The sequence below is a fragment of the Abramis brama genome (genome assembly GCF_963993115.1).
Source record: "Abramis brama genome assembly, chromosome: 11".
Classification (NCBI taxonomy): Eukaryota; Metazoa; Chordata; class Actinopteri; order Cypriniformes; family Leuciscidae; genus Abramis; species Abramis brama.
The window spans coordinates 185,056-204,647 of NC_139973.1; the positions used below are offsets into that span (position 1 = coordinate 185,056).

The following is a 19,592-nucleotide window of genomic DNA, read 5'->3' on the forward strand; positions in this document are numbered from 1 at the left end:
TGTTTGACTGGTGTTAGAGCTGTAGATCACAGGTGTGTGTGTGTGTGTGTGTGGATAGTGTTTGACTGGTGTTAGAGCTGTATATCACAGGTGTGTGTGTGTGTGTGTGGATAGTGTTTGACTGGTGTTAGAGCTGTATATCACAGGTGTGTGTGTGTGTGTGTGGATAGTGTTTGACTGGTGTTAGAGCTGTAGATCACAGGTGTGTGTGTGTGTGTGTGTGTGGATAGTGTTTGACTGGTGTTAGAGCTGTATATCACAGGTGTGTGTGTGTGTGTGTGGATAGTGTTTGACTGGTGTTAGAGCTGTAGATCACAGGTGTGTGTGTGTGTGTGTGTGTGGATAGTGTTTGACTGGTGTTAGAGCTGTATATCACAGGTGTGTGTGTGTGTGTGTGGATAGTGTTTGACTGGTGTTAGAGCTGTAGATCACAGGTGTGTGTGTGTGTGTGTGTGTGGATAGTGTTTGACTGGTGTTAGAGCTGTAGATCACAGGTGTGTGTGTGTGTGTGTGTGTGGATAGTGTTTGACTGGTGTTAGAGCTGTAGATCACAGGTGTGTGTGTGTGTGTGTGTGTGTGTGTGGATAGTGTTTGACTGGTGTTAGAGCTGTAGATCACAGGTGTGTGTGTGGATAGTGTTTGACTGGTGTTAGAGCTGTAGATCACAGGTGTGTGTGTGTGTGTGTGGATAGTGTTTGACTGGTGTTAGAGCTGTATATCACAGGTGTGTGTGTGTGTGTGTGTGGATAGTGTTTGACTGGTGTTAGAGCTGTAGATCACAGGTGTGTGTGTGTGTGGATAGTGTTTGACTGGTGTTAGAGCTGTAGATCACAGGTGTGTGTGTGTGTGTGTGGATAGTGTTTGACTGGTGTTAGAGCTGTAGATCACAGGTGTGTGTGTGTGTGTGTGTGTGGATAGTGTTTGACTGGTGTTAGAGCTGTAGATCACAGGTGTGTGTGTGTGTGTGTGTGGATAGTGTTTGACTGGTGTTAGAGCTGTAGATCACAGGTGTGTGTGTGTGTGTGTGTGTGGATAGTGTTTGACTGGTGTTAGAGCTGTAGATCACAGGTAGGGCTGGGAATCACTGGGTACTTCACGATACGATACGCGATACATTGTTCACGATACCGATAATATCACGATATGGCGATACTGCGATAATCGATATATTATCAGTAATAACTCACAATATATCATGTTTTAAGAAAAAAAAAGATTTTTTTTTTATTAGGAAAATGAATGTCCATTTCGTTTTTGGATGAAACACAATAACAAAAACAACTTGTGTCTTATCAGTTGCAACAAAACAGTCACAGACACTATTTTTGTTTTCCTCGCAGATGTTTTTTTTCACTCGGGAGAAATCGAGTGGAATCGGTGATGCTCGCAGGGTCGCGGCTCGCAGCGTGTGAGAGGAATTACGAGCACCTCCCGACCTCCCGATAATTTTTAAACATGTTTTTTCACCAGCTGTCCCCTATTGCCAAATCATACACAACCATGTTGATGGGGCTATACCTCAGTGGCACACACACACACACACTTTTCTCTCTCTCTCTCTCTCCCATTCGCAACATGACGGTTTAGCGCGAAAGCCCACGTTGCTGCCGGCTCGGGATAAAATTCATGCAGTCGTGCCGTGTACCAGCTGCTTTGATTATCAGTTAAACTGATCTCACGACCTCCCGAGTGCCCGAACTCCCACCGTGTACGCCCGCCCTAACGGCTTTTAAGATCGATACTTGGCAAGAGCGCATCGAGAAAATATCGCGAGATATCGCCATATCAATATTTTGGCGCACACCTAATCACAGGTGTGTGTGTGTGTGTGTGTGTGTGCGCACATGAATGTGTGTGTGTGTGTGTGACGCAGATACAGGCTGTTTCTTATTTTAACACACTTGTTGCGTCTCTTGATCTGAATTGACCCTGTAATGCAGTTCCAGATTAAGTTGGCTCTATTGTCTTCTATTGTCTCCGGGAAGTCGATGGATAATCAGGAAACCAGTTTATCGATGTTAAATGTCTACAGATCGAGTCTCACACACACACGTCTTGTTCGGATCTCTTCTGCGGCTCATGTTTGAGGAGGCTTGCGTGTGGACGGTGTTGTGTTAGGAGTTCTGCTAGAATAGAGATGCTGCACTTCTGTGTCTCGGGTTAGAGAGTAGAGTAAAGCCTTGAAGAGCTCAGTGTGTGTGTGTGTGTGTGTGTGTTAGAGAGTAGAGTAAAGCCTTGAAGAGCTCAGTGTGTGTGTGTGTGTGTTAGAGAGTAGAGTAAAGCCTTGAAGAGCTCAGTGTGTGTGTGTGTGTGTGTGTTAGAGAGTAGAGTAAAGCCTTGAAGAGCTCAGTGTGTGTGTGTGTGTGTGTTAGAGAGTAGAGTAAAGCCTTGAAGAGCTCAGTGTGTGTGTGTGTGTGTGTTAGAGAGTAGAGTAAAGCCTTGAAGAGCTCAGTGTGTGTGTGTTGGAGAGTAGAGTAAAGCCTTGAAGAGCTCAGTGTGTGTGTGTGTGTGTGTTAGAGAGTAGAGTAAAGCCTTGAAGAGCTCAGTGTGTGTGTGTTGGAGAGTAGAGTAAAGCCTTGAAGAGCTCAGTGTGTGTGTGTGTGTGTGTTAGAGAGTAGAGTAAAGCCTTGAAGAGCTCAGTGTGTGTGTGTTAGAGAGTAGAGTAAAGCCTTGAAGAGCTCAGTGTGTGTGTGTGTGTGTTAGAGTAGAGTAAAGCCTTGAAGAGCTCAGTGTGTGTGTGTGTGTGTTAGAGTAGAGTAAAGCCTTGAAGAGCTCAGTGTGTGTGTGTGTGTGTTAGAGAGTAGAGTAAAGCCTTGAAGAGCTCAGTGTGTGTGTGTTAGAGAGTAGAGTAAAGCCTTGAAGAGCTCAGTGTGTGTGTGTTAGAGAGTAGAGTAAAGCCTTGAAGAGCTCAGTGTGTGTGTGTGTGTTAGAGAGTAGAGTAAAGCCTTGAAGAGCTCAGTGTGTGTGTGTTAGAGAGTAGAGTAAAGCCTTGAAGAGCTCAGTGTGTGTGTGTTAGAGAGTAGAGTAAAGCCTTGAAGAGCTCAGTGTGTGTGTGTGTGTGTGTTAGAGAGTAGAGTAAAGCCTTGAAGAGCTCAGTGTGTGTGTGTTGGAGAGTAGAGTAAAGCCTTGAAGAGCTCAGTGTGTGTGTGTGTGTGTGTTAGAGAGTAGAGTAAAGCCTTGAAGAGCTCAGTGTGTGTGTGTTGGAGAGTAGAGTAAAGCCTTGAAGAGCTCAGTGTGTGTGTGTGTGTTAGAGAGTAGAGTAAAGCCTTGAAGAGCTCAGTGTGTGTGTGTTAGAGAGTAGAGTAAAGCCTTGAAGAGCTCAGTGTGTGTGTGTTAGAGAGTAGAGTAAAGCCTTGAAGAGCTCAGTGTGTGTGTGTGTTAGAGAGTAGAGTAAAGCCTTGAAGAGCTCAGTGTGTGTGTGTTAGAGAGTAGAGTAAAGCCTTGAAGAGCTCAGTGTGTGTGTGTTAGAGAGTAGAGTAAAGCCTTGAAGAGCTCAGTGTGTGTGTGTGTGTGTGTTAGAGAGTAGAGTAAAGCCTTGAAGAGCTCAGTGTGTGTGTGTGTGTTAGAGAGTAGAGTAAAGCCTTGAAGAGCTCAGTGTGTGTGTGTGTGTGTGTGTTAGAGAGTAGAGTAAAGCCTTGAAGAGCTCAGTGTGTGTGTGTGTGTGTGTGTTAGAGAGTAGAGTAAAGCCTTGAAGAGCTCAGTGTGTGTGTGTGTGTGTGTGTGTTAGAGAGTAGAGTAAAGCCTTGAAGAGCTCAGTGTGTGTGTGTGTGTGTTAGAGAGTAGAGTAAAGCCTTGAAGAGCTCAGTGTGTGTGTGTGTGTGTTAGAGAGTAGAGTAAAGCCTTGAAGAGCTCAGTGTGTGTGTGTGTGTGTGTGTGTTAGAGAGTAGAGTAAAGCCTTGAAGAGCTCAGTGTGTGTGTGTGTGTGTTAGAGAGTAGAGTAAAGCCTTGAAGAGCTCAGTGTGTGTGTGTGTGTGTTAGAGAGTAGAGTAAAGCCTTGAAGAGCTCAGTGTGTGTGTGTGTGTGTGTGTGTTAGAGAGTAGAGTAAAGCCTTGAAGAGCTCAGTGTGTGTGTGTGTGTGTTAGAGAGTAGAGTAAAGCCTTGAAGAGCTCAGTGTGTGTGTGTTAGGGCCCGTCCACACGGAGACGCGTTTCGCTGTATACGTATAAATTTTTTATCGTATTGGCGTTTCGTCCACACGGATCCGGCGTTTTCGGAGACTGAAACCGCTATTTTTTGAAACCGGGTCCCAAGGTGGATAAATCTGAAAACGCCGCCCTTGCGTTTTCGTGTGTACGGCCAATCCGTACATTTTGTGAAACGATGATGTCATCACCCCACGTGTCGACTAGTCAGACACCGCACGTAACAGCAACAACTGCCGACGATATTCTTGTATAAAAATATACTATAATGCTGCAGAAGAAGCTATAGCCTACTGAGCCTATTTTATTCTTTTATTTATTTACATATAGCTATTCTCATTTTACTTATTTATTTCTATTTTCTTCATTATATGGTGCTGGTCTGTTGTCTGATTAAGACGATCGTTGGGAATTATTCAAAAAACGCACTAACCAGCAAAACATTCCACTCCGACATTAAATTTGTCTGTAGGCCTATTTGTAGCCATTAAAGAAAATGTATTTAGTTTCATATTTATGCTTAAATAATGTTATTTTTTAATTTCATCAATGTTGAAAAGTGAACGAGTAATCATAAGATATATCGGGAGACATAGGCCTAATTTTGACCCCATTAAGTTTCGTTTTGTATAAAGCCTTTCTTTAAAGTGAATTTCGTTTTGTATAAATTGTATCTTAATTTTAATCCATGTTTCATCAACGAATTGCCTGGATTTAATAGCAAATAGCAGACAATCAAGACATGGACGTGCCGGCGCCATATGTCTTGCATTGCTCGTGAACTGGACTTGCTGTATAAATGAACCGAAACTCAGAAATATATATATATATATATATATATATATATATATATATATATATATATATATATATATATATATATATATATATATATAGGCCTATTTAGAAAGCTTGAAATAACTTTTAAACAACATAGAACAAAAATTCAAAATGAAAAGAAAGTTAAGAAACATATAGCTATGTAGGCTAATCCGTATCAAGTGTGCATTTCTCTAAATGTCACGGTCATAATACTGCGAAGGTGGCGAGTCAGCATCGTCAACTTCATCTTTGCAGCCACACAGAAAACACTAGTTTATTAATAAACAATTAAAATATCTCCTTGCTATTTTTGACACATTCATATTTGATTACTTTTGCCGGTTCTTTGTGCAAGCTTTATGCGTCCGCTATATGTCATATTGCGTCCGTTCATATTGTTCAATATTTTCAATATAAGTTATAGGTAAAAAAAAGACCTATAAAAGAAAAGAAGCAGCTACTGTGCCTAATATTATTGTATACAGTGCGCACGGTTTATCCATAGGGTTTATGCCATTGAAAGTAGGCTATAAGAAAGATTTATGCCTTATGTGCGTGCTGCTTCTCCGCGTTTTTTGCCATCTCTGTGGCAGAATTAAAGCGCCACATACTGGACTGGCATGTATAGTACATCGTTTTGAGTCGGTTTCAGTGGTTTCGTGTGTACGCAGATATTTCTTGAGACTACACCGTGTTTACGGATTTTTTTTTTTGAACGAGGAAAAAAAAACATCGGATAGGGAAAGCTCTGGCTTCGTGTGGATGTGGCCTTAGAGAGTAGAGTAAAGCCTTGAAGAGCTCAGTGTGTGTGTGTGTGTGTGTGTGTGTGTTAGAGAGTAGAGTAAAGCCTTGAAGAGCTCAGTGTGTGTGTGTGTGTGTTAGAGAGTAGAGTAAAGCCTTGAAGAGCTCAGTGTGTGTGTGTGTGTGTGTGTGTTAGAGAGTAGAGTAAAGCCTTGAAGAGCTCAGTGTGTGTGTGTGTGTGTGTGTGTGTTAGAGAGTAGAGTAAAGCCTTGAAGAGCTCAGTGTGTGTGTGTGTGTGTTAGAGAGTAGAGTAAAGCCTTGAAGAGCTCAGTGTGTGTGTGTGTGTGTGTGTGTGTGTTAGAGAGTAGAGTAAAGCCTTGAAGAGCTCAGTGTGTGTGTGTGTGTGTTAGAGAGTAGAGTAAAGCCTTGAAGAGCTCAGTGTGTGTGTGTGTGTGTGTGTGTTAGAGAGTAGAGTAAAGCCTTGAAGAGCTCAGTGTCTGTGTGTGTGTGTGTGTGTGTGTGTGTGTGTGTGTGTGTGTGTGTGTGTGTGTGTGTGTGTGTGTTAGAGAGTAGAGTAAAGCCTTGAAGAGCTCAGTGTGTGTGTGTGTGTGTGTGTGTGTGTGTTAGAGAGTAGAGTAAAGCCTTGAAGAGCTCAGTGTGTGTGTGTGTGTGTTAGAGAGTAGAGTAAAGCCTTGAAGAGCTCAGTGTGTGTGTGTGTGTGTTAGAGAGTAGAGTAAAGCCTTGAAGAGCTCACTGTGTGTGTGTGTGTGTTAGAGAGTAGAGTAAAGCCTTGAAGAGCTCAGTGTGTGTGTGTGTGTGTGTGTGTTAGAGAGTAGAGTAAAGCCTTGAAGAGCTCAGTGTGTGTGTGTGTGTGTGTGTGCTAGAGAGTAGAGTAAAGCCTTGAAGAGCTCAGTGTGTGTGTGTGTGTGTTAGAGAGTAGAGTAAAGCCTTGAAGAGCTCAGTGTGTGTGTGTGTGTGTGTGTGTGTGTTAGAGAGTAGAGTAAAGCCTTGAAGAGCTCAGTGTGTGTGTGTGTGTGTGTGTGTGTGTGTGTGTGTTAGAGAGTAGAGTAAAGCCTTGAAGAGCTCAGTGTGTGTGTGTGTGTGTTAGAGAGTAGAGTAAAGCCTTGAAGAGCTCAGTGTGTGTGTGTGTGTGTGTGTGTTAGAGAGTAGAGTAAAGCCTTGAAGAGCTCAGTGTGTGTGTGTGTGTGTTAGAGAGTAGAGTAAAGCCTTGAAGAGCTCAGTGTGTGTGTGTGTGTGTTAGAGAGTAGAGTAAAGCCTTGAAGAGCTCAGTGTGTGTGTGTGTGTGTGTGTGTTAGAGAGTAGAGTAAAGCCTTGAAGAGCTCAGTGTGTGTGTGTGTGTGTGTGTGTGTTAGAGAGTAGAGTAAAGCCTTGAAGAGCTCAGTGTGTGTGTGTGTGTGTTAGAGAGTAGAGTAAAGCCTTGAAGAGCTCAGTGTGTGTGTGTGTGTGTGTGTGTTAGAGAGTAGAGTAAAGCCTTGAAGAGCTCAGTGTGTGTGTGTGTGTGTTAGAGAGTAGAGTAAAGCCTTGAAGAGCTCAGTGTGTGTGTGTGTGTGTGTGTGTGTGTGTGTGTGTGTGTTAGAGAGTAGAGTAAAGCCTTGAAGAGCTCAGTGTGTGTGTGTGTGTGTGTGTGTGTTAGAGAGTAGAGTAAAGCCTTGAAGAGCTCAGTGTGTGTGTGTGTGTGTGTGTGTGTTAGAGAGTAGAGTAAAGCCTTGAAGAGCTCAGTGTGTGTGTGTGTGTGTTAGAGAGTAGAGTAAAGCCTTGAAGAGCTCAGTGTGTGTGTGTGTGTGTTAGAGAGTAGAGTAAAGCCTTGAAGAGCTCAGTGTGTGTGTGTGTGTGTGTGTGTGTTAGAGAGTAGAGTAAAGCCTTGAAGAGCTCAGTGTGTGTGTGTGTGTGTGTGTGTTAGAGAGTAGAGTAAAGCCTTGAAGAGCTCAGTGTGTGTGTGTGTGTGTGTTAGAGAGTAGAGTAAAGCCTTGAAGAGCTCAGTGTGTGTGTGTGTTAGAGAGTAGAGTAAAGCCTTGAAGAGCTCAGTGTGTGTGTGTGTGTGTGTGTGTTAGAGAGTAGAGTAAAGCCTTGAAGAGCTCAGTGTGTGTGTGTGTGTGTGTGTGTGTTAGAGAGTAGAGTAAAGCCTTGAAGAGCTCAGTGTGTGTGTGTGTGTGTGTGTGTGTGTGTTAGAGAGTAGAGTAAAGCCTTGAAGAGCTCAGTGTGTGTGTGTGTGTGTGTGTGTGTGTGTGTGTGTTAGAGAGTAGAGTAAAGCCTTGAAGACTCCAGTCAAATGAGTGAATCACGGCATGTGAAAGCTCTGCTCATGTTCTCTGTGATCATGAAGGATTCCTCCTGAACTGCAGGTGGCGCTGAAGCACAGACGGAGCGAGAGAAGCGCGTGTGTGTGTGAGATCAGAGACAGCTGTGGGTCTGAAGTGTGTGATCTCGGCTCATGACGGCTGCTCGTGTTGTCTGGTGTGTTTGAGATGTTTCTCTCTGAGATGAGTAAAAGAGTGACGTTACACACACACACACACACACACACACACACGTTCATGCTCAGACTGCTTCTGTTTTTAATTCCCTATGATTGTTGAGATGTGCTGAATGATTATTTAATAATTGACTGGTTAGTTTGTGTTTGTCAGGTGTGTGTGTGTGTGTGTGTGTGTGTGTGTGACACACTGTTGCTCACTGAAGTGACAGACATCAGCTCTGAGCTCATGACATCATCTCTCGAGTCTCTTCAGCATGTTCTTCATGATCTATATGTTGGCATTGCTCCTGATTCCCATGATACTCCATTGTTTGATATGTATATTTGTTGAAGTCGAGTCTCCTTCACTTATACAGCGCTCTAATACAGAGTCTCTCAGCAGCTTTACAGTGAGAACAGGAGATTACAGTAACAGAGATCAGGCTTTACAGCAGATCTAGAATAAAGTTATTGTCTAGATAAAGTTCGTTTTGATTGATTCACTTCCGTTGTAAACATCATGAGTTATTAACTTAGCGGCCGCTAACACACACCGCTCTCACAGGAAACAGAAACTTTAATGTGTTCTGGCCGTTCATTCACACAACAGTGTTTGAGCTCGAGAACACACACTCTGGAGCTCGAGGACACACACTCTGGAGCTCGAACACACACACTCTGGAGCTCGAGAATACACACTCTGGAGCTCGAGGACACACACTCTGGAGCTCGAGAATACACACTCTGGAGCTCGAGGACACACACTCTGGAGCTCGAACACACACACTCTGGAGCTCGAGAATACACACTCTGGAGCTCGAGGACACACACTCTGGAGCTCGAGGACACACACTCTGGAGCTCGAGGACACACACTCTGGAGCTCGAAGACACACACTCTGGAGCTCGAGAACACACACTCTGGAGCTCGAGGACACACACACTCTGGAGCTCGAGGACACACACACTCTGGAGCTCGAGGACACACACACTCTGGAGCTCGAGGACACACACACTCTGGAGCTCGAGGACACACACTCTGGAGCTCGAAGACACACACTCTGGAGCTCGAGGACACACTCTGGAGCTCGAGGACACACACACTCTGGAGCTCGAGGACACACACTCTGGAGCTCGAGGACACACACACTCTGGAGCTCGAGGACACACACTCTGGAGCTCGAGGACACACACTCTGGAGCTCGAGAACACACTCTGGAGCTCGAGGACACACACTCTGGAGCTCGAAGACACACACTCTGGAGCTCGAAGACACACACTCTGGAGCTCGAAGACACACACTCTGGAGCTCGAGGACACACTCTGGAGCTCAAGAACACAGAACACACACTCTGGAGCTCGAGAACACACACACTCTGGAGCTCGAGAACACACACACTCTGGAGCTCGAGAACACACACTCTGGAGCTCGAGGACACACACTGGAGCTCGAGGACACACACTCTGGAGCTCGAGGACACACACTCTGGAGCTCGAGGACACACACTCTGGAGCTCGAGAACACACACACTCTGGAGCTCGAGAACACACACTCTGAAACAGGATCTGGTGCAAGCGCTGAACATGTTTTAAAAGCGTGATCATCTCTGTGTAAACTTCAAAAACGTGAACCTGTGAGAACGCTGACGGCGCACATGCGTATCAAGTGTTTAGTCTATAGATATGCGCGTATGAATATATATATATATGTGTGTGTGTGTCTTTCTTCACAAATTGACCTCATGAATGACTCGTCTGGCTGCAGAATACGGACTCTTTTGTCGCTTCCGTGTATCAGTGTGAACCCGAATCATTTTAATAACATTTTATCAGTACAGAGAGAAAGAGGCCTTCACTGGGAGAGACTGACACTGTGGTGTGGTGTATAGTGTGGTGTATAGTGTGATGTATAGTGTGATGTATAGTGTTGTGTTGTGTTGTTCGTGCTCTGGTGTCTTCAGATGTGTGTGTTGTGTTGCTTTGTTGTCTTCAGATGTGTGTGTTGTGTTGCTCGTGCTCCGGTGTCTTCAGATGTGTGTGTTGTGTTGTGTGTGTCTTCAGATGTGTGTGTTGTTTTGTTGTGTTGCTCTGGTGTTTTCAGATGTGTGTGTTTTGTTGCTCTGGTGTCTTCAGATGTGTGTGTTGTGTTGCTCTGGTGTCTTCAGATGTGTGTGTTGTGTTGTGTGTGTCTTCAGATGTGTGTGTGTTTTGTTGTTGTGTGTGTCTTCAGATGTGTGTGTTGTTTTGTTGTGTTGCTCTGGTGTCTTCAGATGTGTGAGTTGTGTTGCCCTGGTGTCTTCAGATGTGTGTGTTTTGTTGCTCTGGTGTCTTCAGATGTGTGTGTTGTGTTGCTCTGGTGTCTTCAGATGTGTGTGTTGTGTTGTGTTGTGTGTGTCTTCAGATGTGTGTGTGTTTTGTTGTTGTGTGTGTCTTCAGATGTGTGTGTTGTTTTGTTGTGTTGCTCTGGTGTCTTCAGATGTGTGAGTTGTGTTGCCCTGGTGTCTTCAGATGTGTGTGTTGTGTTGCTCTGGTGTCTTCAGATGTGTGTGTTGTGTTGCCCTGGTGTCTTCAGATGTGTGCGTTGTGTTGCTCTGGTGTCTTCAGATGTGTGTGTGTTTTGTTGTTGTGTGTGTCTTCAGATGTGTGTGTTGTTTTGTTGTGTTGCTCTGGTGTCTTCAGATGTGTGTGTTGTGTTGCCCTGGTGTCTTCAGATGTGTGTCTTGTGTTGCTCTGGTGTCTTCAGATGTGTGAGTTCTGTTGCCCTGGTGTCTTCAGATGTGTGCGTTGTGTTGCTCTGGTGTCTTCAGATGTGTGTGATGTGTGTGTTGTGTTGCTCTGGTGTCTTCAGATGTGTGTGTTGTGTTGCTCTGGTGTCTTCAGATGTGTGTGTTGTGTGTGTCTTCAGATGTGTGTTGTGTTGCTTGTGCTCTGGTGTCTTGAGATGTGTGTGTTGTGTTGCTCTGGTGTCTTCAGATTAGGCTTGGGTATCGAGTATCGACTGGAACCGGGACTAGCTTTGCGATTTTCCCGGAATCGTTCAAAAGTTTAAATTTCGATTCCTAGTTTCGATTCCGCCGACCGGAAGAAGCAGCCGCTGTCTAAGTAACCAATTTGATAATTTCTAGCCCTAGTCTGAAATGAAGTAACTACCTAATCGATTTCAAACTGCCAAATGTTAACTCGCTGAACACTGACAGCTGTAGCCTACTTCCCCCACATTAGTTAAACATTTGTAAACTGTAACACGGCATGGTAAATGCGTGTATTACTAGGATTGGATTGTTATGCTAAACTGCGAACCGATACATTTTATGAGACGCTGTGTGAGTTGCCTTATTAACTCACACAGCGTCTCATGTATTCAGAGCAAACAACCCTGACGTTAAACCTTAAAAACGTACTTATATGATGTTTTCTTATTGTTCGGTATCTTGCGAGTTGCAACCATATTCTCTCGTCCTCTGCTCGTCCGTTTGAAAACTGCGCGCGATGCCGGCTTACGTAAAAAAAAAAAATCATGAAAACACATGCACATGCAGAGCTGCCAACTCTCACGCATTCACCGTGAGACACACGCGACACTTTAAACAAGCTCTCACGCCACACATTCATTTTCCCATGCACAAAATCGCGAAGCGCAGAGGACACGGAGACCGACAGACTAACCGATCATCTCTAGCTAATAGTAAAAAAACACGAACACTGTTGAAAGATACAGTACAACTTACCGAAATGTATATTCCTCATACATAATATCGATCAATCAGTGTTTTTTATCAGCGTGAAGAGGTCAATAACATAGCTGGAGAACAATTATGTCATATTTACCTCAGGAAAGTCATTTAATGAACATAATATAGGCTATAGCACGCAGTTGGCAAGAAAAGAGCTAGAGAGTATTTTGCTAAATATGTGTAGGCTACTATATTACATTTTTTATATTTTTACTTATATCATTAAATAAAGTTGTTATTATAATAAAAAAAACGCATCATATTTCAATTGAGTTATTTTTAACCTTAAATAATACTGCCAGCTGCATAGGGCTCTCTGTATGTTTACAGCATTAGAGTTTTTTCTTGAGAAAAATTAAGGCCTATCTTGAGTAAATAATATTTATCCAAATGAGTCAATATTAAATCAAATCACAATAATTGAATTGAATTGAAATAATTAAAAAAAAAAGAGTAGCTTACTAGAAATTGTACCATGTAAACATTGTAACATGTCACTAAACCTAATAAAATTCAGTTTAGTTACTAAAATGTTAGTGACAATCACAATAAACTTATTGTGATGCAAATTTTTTTATATTTCAATTGATGGAGAAGGTCAGACTATTTCCTTCAGAAAGACCGTTGGTTAGCTAGCTCATTTAAAATGTCCTAAAAAAAAATTGTTTAAAATAGATTTGATATTTATATTGTAGTTGAAAACAGCCCTGTAAGAAATTCATAGTAAAGTTCATAAAAAGTAAAAAGTTCATAGAATTAAAATTGATCTAAACTTTTTTGACCCTGCCTCTTAAAAGAATCGGAATCGAGAATCGTTAGGAACCGGAATCGAAACAAGGAATCGGAATCGGAATCGGAATCGTTCAAATTCAAACGATACCCAACCCTACTTCAGATGTGTTGTGTTGCTCTTGCTTTGGTGTCTTCAGATGTGTGTGTTGTGTTGCTCTTGCTCTGGTGTCTTCAGATGTGTGTTTTGTGTGTGTCTTCAGATGTGTTGTGTTGTGTTGCTTGTGCTCTGGTGTCTTCAGATGTGTGTGTTGTGTGTCTTCAGTTGTGTTGTGTTGTGTTGTGTTGTGTTGCTCGTGCTCCTGTGTCTTCAGATGTGTGTGTTGTGTGTGTCTTCAGATGTGTGTGTTGTGTTGCTCGTGCTCCGGTGTCTTCAGATGTGTGTGTTGTGTTGTGTTGTGTTGCTCGTGCTCTGGTGTCTTCAGATGTGTGTGTTTGTGTCTTCAGATGTGTGTGTTGCTCGTGCTCTGGTGTCTTCAGATGTGTGTGTGTGTGTGTGTGTGTGTGTGTGTTGCTCGTGCTCTGGTGTCTTCTGGTGTGTGTGTTTTGTGTGTGTCTTCAGGTGTGTGTGTGTGTTGTGTTGTGTTGCTCTGGTGTCTTCAGATGTGTGTGTTGCTCGTGCTCTGGTGTCTTCTGGTGTGTGTGTGTGTTGTGTGTGTCTTCAGATGTGTGTGTGTCTGTGTGTTGTTGTGTTGTGTTCTGTTGTCTTCAGATGTGTGTTGCTCGTGCTCTGGTGTCTTCAGATGAGTGTTGTGTGTGTAGCTCGTGCTCTGGTGTCTTCAGATGTGTGTGTTGTGTGTGTGTGTGTGTGTGTGTGTTGCTCGTACTCTGGTGTCTTCTGGTGTGTGTGTTTTGTGTGTGTCTTCAGGTGTGTGTGTGTTGTGTTGTGTTGCTCTGGTGTCTTCAGATGTGTGTGTTGCTCGTGCTCTGGTGTCTTCTGGTGTGTGTGTGTGTGGGTATTGTGTGTGTCTTCAGGTGTGTGTGTGTTGCTCGTGCTCTGGTGTCTTCTGGTGTGTGTGTGTGTGTGTGTGTGTGTTTTGTGTGTGTGTGTGGTGTCCCTCATGATGTCATGTTTAAGGGGCCAGATCGCCTCTGAGTGTCAGTCGAGGTCACGAGTCCTTCTGTCCAGTCTCGACCTCGATCGCACTTCACCTGTGTGGAGTAACGGGCGGAGAGTAACGGGCGGAGAGTAACGGGCGGGGAGTAACGGGCGGAGAGTAACGGGCGGAGAGTAACGGGCGGAGAGTAACGGGCGGAGAGTAACGGGCGGAGAGTAACGGGCGGAGAGTAACGGGCGGAGAGTAACGGGCGGAGAGTAACGGGGGGTGAGTAACGGAACGGGCGGGGAGTAACGGAACGGGCGGGGAGTAACGTAACGGGCGGGGAGTAACGCAACGGGCGGGGAGTAACGCAACGGGCGGGGAGTAACGCAACGGGCGGGGAGTAACGCAACGGGCGGGGAGTAACGCAACGGGCGGGGAGTAACGCAACGGGCGGGGAGTAACGCAACGGGCGGGGAGTAACGCAACGGGCGGGGAGTAACGTAACGGGCGAGGAGTAACGGGCGGAGAGTAACGTAACGGGCGGAGAGTAACGTAACGGGCGGGGAGTAACGTAACGGGCGAGGAGTAACGGGCGGAGAGTAACGTAACGGGCGGAGAGTAACGTAACGGGCGGAGAGTAACGTAACGGGCGGGGAGTAACGTAACGGGCGAGGAGTAACGGGCGGAGAGTAACGTAACGGGCGGAGAGTAACGTAACGGGCGGGGAGTAACGTAACGGGCGAGGAGTAACGGGCGAGGAGTAACGGGCGGAGAGTAACGTAACGGGCGGAGAGTAACGTAACGGGCGGGAGTAACGTAACGGGCGGGGAGTAACGGGCGGAGAGTAACGCAACGGGCGGAGAGTAACGCAACGGGCGGGAGTAACGTAACGGGCGGAGAGTAACGTAACGGGCGGGAGTAACGTAACGGGCGGGGAGTAACGGGCGGAGAGTAACGGGCGGGAGTAACGTAACGGGCGGGGAGTAACGGGCGGAGAGTAACGTAACGGGCGGAGAGTAACGTAACGGGCGGGGAGTAACGGGCGGAGAGTAACGTAACGGGCGGGGAGTAACGTAACACACACTCGGTCTCTGCATGAGGTGTGTGTTTAGGGTTCCAGTAACATGCATTTGGGAACGCACGTGTGTCTGTGTGTGTGTGTGTGTGTGTGTAACGTGCATTTGGGAACGCAAGTTGGACGCAGTTTGTGTTTCATAGTTGCACTGTCATCATTTATATGTGTTTCTCAAACTCTATCTCTGTGTGTGTGTTTGTGAGTGTGTGGGTGTGTGTGTGTGTGTGGGGTGTGTGTGTGTGTGTGTGGTGTGTGTGTAACGTTCATCTGGGAACGCAGTGTCCGCCATTTCACAGGATTAGTAACGTCACTCATAGATCTACGCCAGCGCAGGAGAATACAGAAGTGTTTCTAAATATGCAAATTGTTGTTCATTGCGATTTCAAAAAAGTTTAAACTCTCGCTCTGAGTTTGCATGTTTATGCGCACATGTTGGTGTTCAAGAAATTACAGTGGCTGTAACATTTCTATCTGTAGTGTGTGTGAGTGTGTAAGCTGTAGTGTGTGTAAGCTGTAGTGTGTGTGAGTGTGTAAGCTGTAGTGTGTGTGAGTGTGTAAGCTGTAGTGTGTGTGTGAGTGTGTAAGCTGTAGTGTGTGTAAGCTGTAGTGTGTGTAAGCTGTAGTGTGTGTGTGAGTGTGTAAGCTGTAGTGTGTGTGTGAGTGTGTAAGCTGTAGTGTGTGTAAGCTGTAGTGTGTGTAAGCTGTAGTGTGTGTGAGTGTGTAAGCTGTAGTGTGTGTAAGCTGTAGTGTGTGTGAGTGTGTAAGCTGTAGTGTGTGTGAGTGTGTAAGCTGTAGTGTGTGTGAGTGTGTAAGGCAGGGGTCGTCAAGTAACTTTGGCCGCGGGCCAATATTTTTTTTAGCCAGTAGATGGCGGCTACACAGAGTAGGCCTATGGATACAAATGAAATACTCTTATATAGGCCTATAATCGCGGAATATGATGGGTCCGTCACGTCCGTGGATCATTCGTTCAATCGTTTTTTCAAATTAAAACCAAAAATAAAAAGATGAAAAACGACTTGTTTTTCCATTATTTATTTCCTGAACTAAAATGAAAAAACGAATAACGACGGGTTTTCTGATTTTCTGATTGTGCTCAGATCAAAAATAGAAAAAAATTAATTACTGGATTAGACAAATTTTAATTTTAACTGACAAATGAAGTAGGCTATTTTCTGCCAAACAATTTCAAACATCCTTGCAAAAAAAGAATGTTGTTGACTGACAATGGTTTCAGTACCAAACAGCTCCTCAGAGCTCGGTGTACAGGCGGTCAGAATGAAGTGCGGATACGCTGTCAAAAGATGTCGGGAGTGGGCTATTGTCAGTCAGACCGCCCGCGCCGTCCAACACCAGAGTTCTGACCGCTACCGTCTTTTGACGCGCGAATGCACACAAAGTGGTCAAGCGTATAACTCGACGCGGCAGGCGCGAATTTGACGCGCTATTCGCGTCCGGTGTGAACGCACAGTTATACTTTAAAATGTAATCCCGCGCCGCATGATTCCCTATGCGTTTCACACAGTATGCGGCGGTGAAATCGCGGTGCGACTACGGCTTTTCTCAAGTGGTGGAAGAGTTTTGTGCAGCATTTAGGACTTCCAAAATAATCCGGCGGGCCAGAAAATATTGCTGGCGGGACAGTTTTGGCCCGCGGGCCGCCAGTTGTCGTTCCCTGGTGTAAGGTGTAATGTGTGTGAGTGAGTGTGTAAGGTGTAATGTGTGTGAGTGAGTGTGTAAGGTGTAATGTGTGTGAGTGAGTGTGTAAGGTGTAATGTGTGTGAGTGAGTGTGTAAGGTGTAATGTGTGTGAGTGAGTGTGTAAGGTGTAATGTGTGTGAGTGAGTGTGTAAGCTGTAGTGTGTGTGTGTGAGTGAGTGTGTAAGGTGTAGTGTGTGTGTGTGTGTGTGTGTGTGAGTGTGTAAGCTGTAGTGTGTTGTTCCCGCAGGCGGTGCGCTGCTACGAGTCCCTGATCCTGAAGGCGGAGGGGAAGGTGTAGTGTGTGTGTGTGTGTGTGTGTGTGTGAGTGTGTGTGTGTGTGAGTGTGTAAGCTGTAGTGTGTGTGAGTGTGTAAACTGTAGTGTGTGTGAGTGTGTAAGCTGTAGTGTGTGTGTGTGAGTGAGTGTGTAAGCTGTAGTGTGTTGTTCCCGCAGGCGGTGCGCTGCTACGAGTCCCTGATCCTGAAGGCGGAGGGGAAGGTGTAGTGTGTGTGTGTGTGTGTGTGTGTGTGTGTGTGTGTGTGTGTGAGTGTGTGTGTGTGTGAGTGTGTAAGCTGTAGTGTGTGTGAGTGTGTAAACTGTAGTGTGTGTGAGTGTGTAAGCTGTAGTGTGTGTGTGTGAGTGAGTGTGTAAGCTGTAGTGTGTTGTTCCCGCAGGCGGTGCGCTGCTACGAGTCCCTGATCCTGAAGGCGGAGGGGAAGGTGTTGTGTGTGTGTGTGTGTGTGAGTGTGTGTGTGTGTGAGTGTGTAAGCTGTAGTGTGTGTGTGAGTGTGTAAGCTGTAGTGTGTGTGAGTGTGTAAGCTGTAGTGTGTGTGTGTGAGTGAGTGTGTAAGCTGTAGTGTGTGTGAGTGTGTAAACTGTAGTGTGTGTGAGTGTGTAAGCTGTAGTGTGTGTGTGTGAGTGAGTGTGTAAGCTGTAGTGTGTTGTTCCCGCAGGCGGTGCGCTGCTACGAGTCCCTGATCCTGAAGGCGGAGGGGAAGGTGGAGCCCGAGCTCTTCTGCCAGCTGGGACACTTCAGCCTGTTACTCGAGGAGTACCCGAAAGGTGGAGGACCCGCGCACTAGCACTAGCACTAGCACTAGCACGACACACACCTCACACACCTGTGTTTCTGTGTTGCAGCATTATCAGCCTACCAGCGCTACTACAGTTTACAAGCAGACTACTGGAAGGTATTATTATTATTAGTTAATTATCACTGGAAGGTGAGCAGCCGCTGGATGGGTTAAAACATCAGCGTCCCTCGAGTGTGTGTGTGTGTGTGTGTGTGTGTGTGTGTGTGTGTTTGTTTGTTTGTGTGTGTGTTTGTTTGTGTGTTTGTGTGTGTGTTTGTTTGTGTGTGTGTTTGTTTGCGTGTGTGTCTTTGCGTGAGTGTGTCTTTGCGTGAGTGTCTTTGCGTGAGTGTGTGTTTGTGTGTTTGTGTGTGTGTTTGTTTGTGTGTTTGTTTGTTTGTGTGTGTGTGTTTGTTTGTGTGTGTGTTTGTTTGTGTGTTTGTGTGTGTGTCTTTGCGTGAGTGTGTGTTTGTGTGAGTGTGTGTTTGTGTGAGTGTGTGTTTGTGTGAGTGTGTGTTTGTGTGAGTGTGTGTGAGTGTGTGTGTGTTTGTGTGAGTGTGTGTTTGTGTGAGTGTGTGTTTGCGTGAGTGTGTGATAGTGTATGTGAGTGAGTGTTTGTGATAGTGTGTGTCTTTGCGTGAGTGTGTCTTTGCGTGAGTGTCTTTGCGTGAGTGTGTGTTTGTGTGTTTGTGTGTGTTTGTTTGTGTGTTTGTTTGTTTGTTTGTGTGTGTGTGTTTGTTTGTGTGTGTGTTTGTTTGTGTGTTTGTGTGTGTGTGTTTGTTTGTGTGTGTGTCTTTGCGTGAGTGTGTGTTTGTGTGAGTGTGTGTTTGTGTGAGTGTGTGTTTGCGTGAGTGTGTGATAGTGTATGTGAGTGAGTGTTTGTGATAGTGTGTGTCTTTGTGTGAGTGTGTACGTAAGTGTGTGTGTGTTGATTGACAGCTGTAGTGAAATCTTCCTGTGTGGTTTTGATCGAGTGTTTGAGGTGGTTTTCTCTTTGGCTGATCCAGGATTCGCTTGAATGTAGTTTTCTGATGACACACACACACACACACACACACTCTCTCTCTCTTCTCTCGCTCTAGAACGCTGCCTTCCTGTACGGCCTCGGGATGGTTTACTTCCATTACAACGCATTTCAGTGGTGAGTATCTTCACGTGATGCATGTGTGAACGCAACATGTTTGTTGGCATTTTGGACGTCATGTGACGTGGTGAATGAGATCAGATGCGCAGGCGGACCGTTTCCATGGCGATGTCCAGGTCATGTGGGCTGATCCTGGGAGACCGCGTTTACTCGCGTGTGAATCCGCATGCGACGACGGGTTTGCTGCCGACAGTGGGTTCAGTCTAGTTTAATGTATGATGTGTTGCCTCAGTCACATGACCGTAACGCTTTGTGTTGTTCAGGAAGGAGTGTTTCATTGCTCTGTGTGTGTGTGTGTGTGTGTGTGTGTGTGTGCGTGCTCTCAGGGCGATCAAGGCGTTTCAGGAGGTGCTGTACATCGACCCCGGCTTCTCTCGAGCTAAAGAGATCCACCTGCGTCTCGGCCTGATGTTCAAAGTCAACACGGACTACGAGTCGAGCTTAAAGGTACGGCACCAGGGTCACGGGGGGTCAGGACACATCTAGTGTGTGTGTGGTAGTTTCTCGTTCTTCTTTTCTCAGCAGTGTTCGTGAACTTCTGTGATTTACATGAAAACATCGACAGGCTGAAACTCTCTGACATGTCAATCAATCTGTTGACGTCTCCTGAATGAGATCCACATCTGGACCGTTTCTGTTTCTTTCTGTCATTTATTTGTGTGATATTCTGTTGTGTTGATATTTAATGCAGTGTTAGCCGGTTGCTATTGCTTTGACGTCCCTCCGCTAGTGAGGTCAGGTGGTGATGTCAGCTTGTTTTGTCCCTGTGTGTCCGCAGCACTTTCAGCTGGCGCTCATCGACTCCAGTCACTGCACTCTGTCTAAAGCTGAGAGTAAGTTCCTTAGCCTCTCCATCAC

General features: G+C 45.4%; 1 protein-coding gene and 1 long non-coding RNA gene across 7 annotated transcripts in view; one reads left to right on the forward strand and one right to left on the reverse strand.

The window, feature by feature from the left end:
- Positions 1–19,592, forward strand: part of kdm6al (lysine (K)-specific demethylase 6A, like) — a gene marked incomplete at its 5' end in the record, with an annotated part of 71,395 nt that overhangs the window by 5,309 nt on the left and 46,494 nt on the right. For all 3 annotated transcript variants that reach the window (XM_084129760.1, XM_084129761.1, XM_084129762.1), the window contains 5 exons: positions 17,474–17,582; positions 17,661–17,710; positions 18,673–18,731; positions 19,061–19,181; positions 19,513–19,567. In XM_084129760.1, the coding sequence (XP_083985886.1) occupies positions 17,474–17,582; positions 17,661–17,710; positions 18,673–18,731; positions 19,061–19,181; positions 19,513–19,567 (394 nt within the window). The remainder of the gene's footprint in view (positions 1–17,473; positions 17,583–17,660; positions 17,711–18,672; positions 18,732–19,060; positions 19,182–19,512; positions 19,568–19,592) is intronic.
- On the reverse strand, positions 923–12,583 carry LOC311092812. 4 transcript variants are annotated; one of them, XR_014608312.1, is made up of 3 exons: positions 7,987–12,583; positions 3,535–3,696; positions 923–3,397 (listed from the first exon to the last, which is right to left on the reverse strand). It is a non-coding gene; the product is annotated as an uncharacterized lncRNA (long non-coding RNA). The 4 variants fall into 4 exon arrangements; XR_014608313.1 differs by having other exon boundaries at positions 923–2,669; positions 2,813–3,696; XR_014608314.1 differs by having other exon boundaries at positions 923–2,336; positions 2,627–3,696.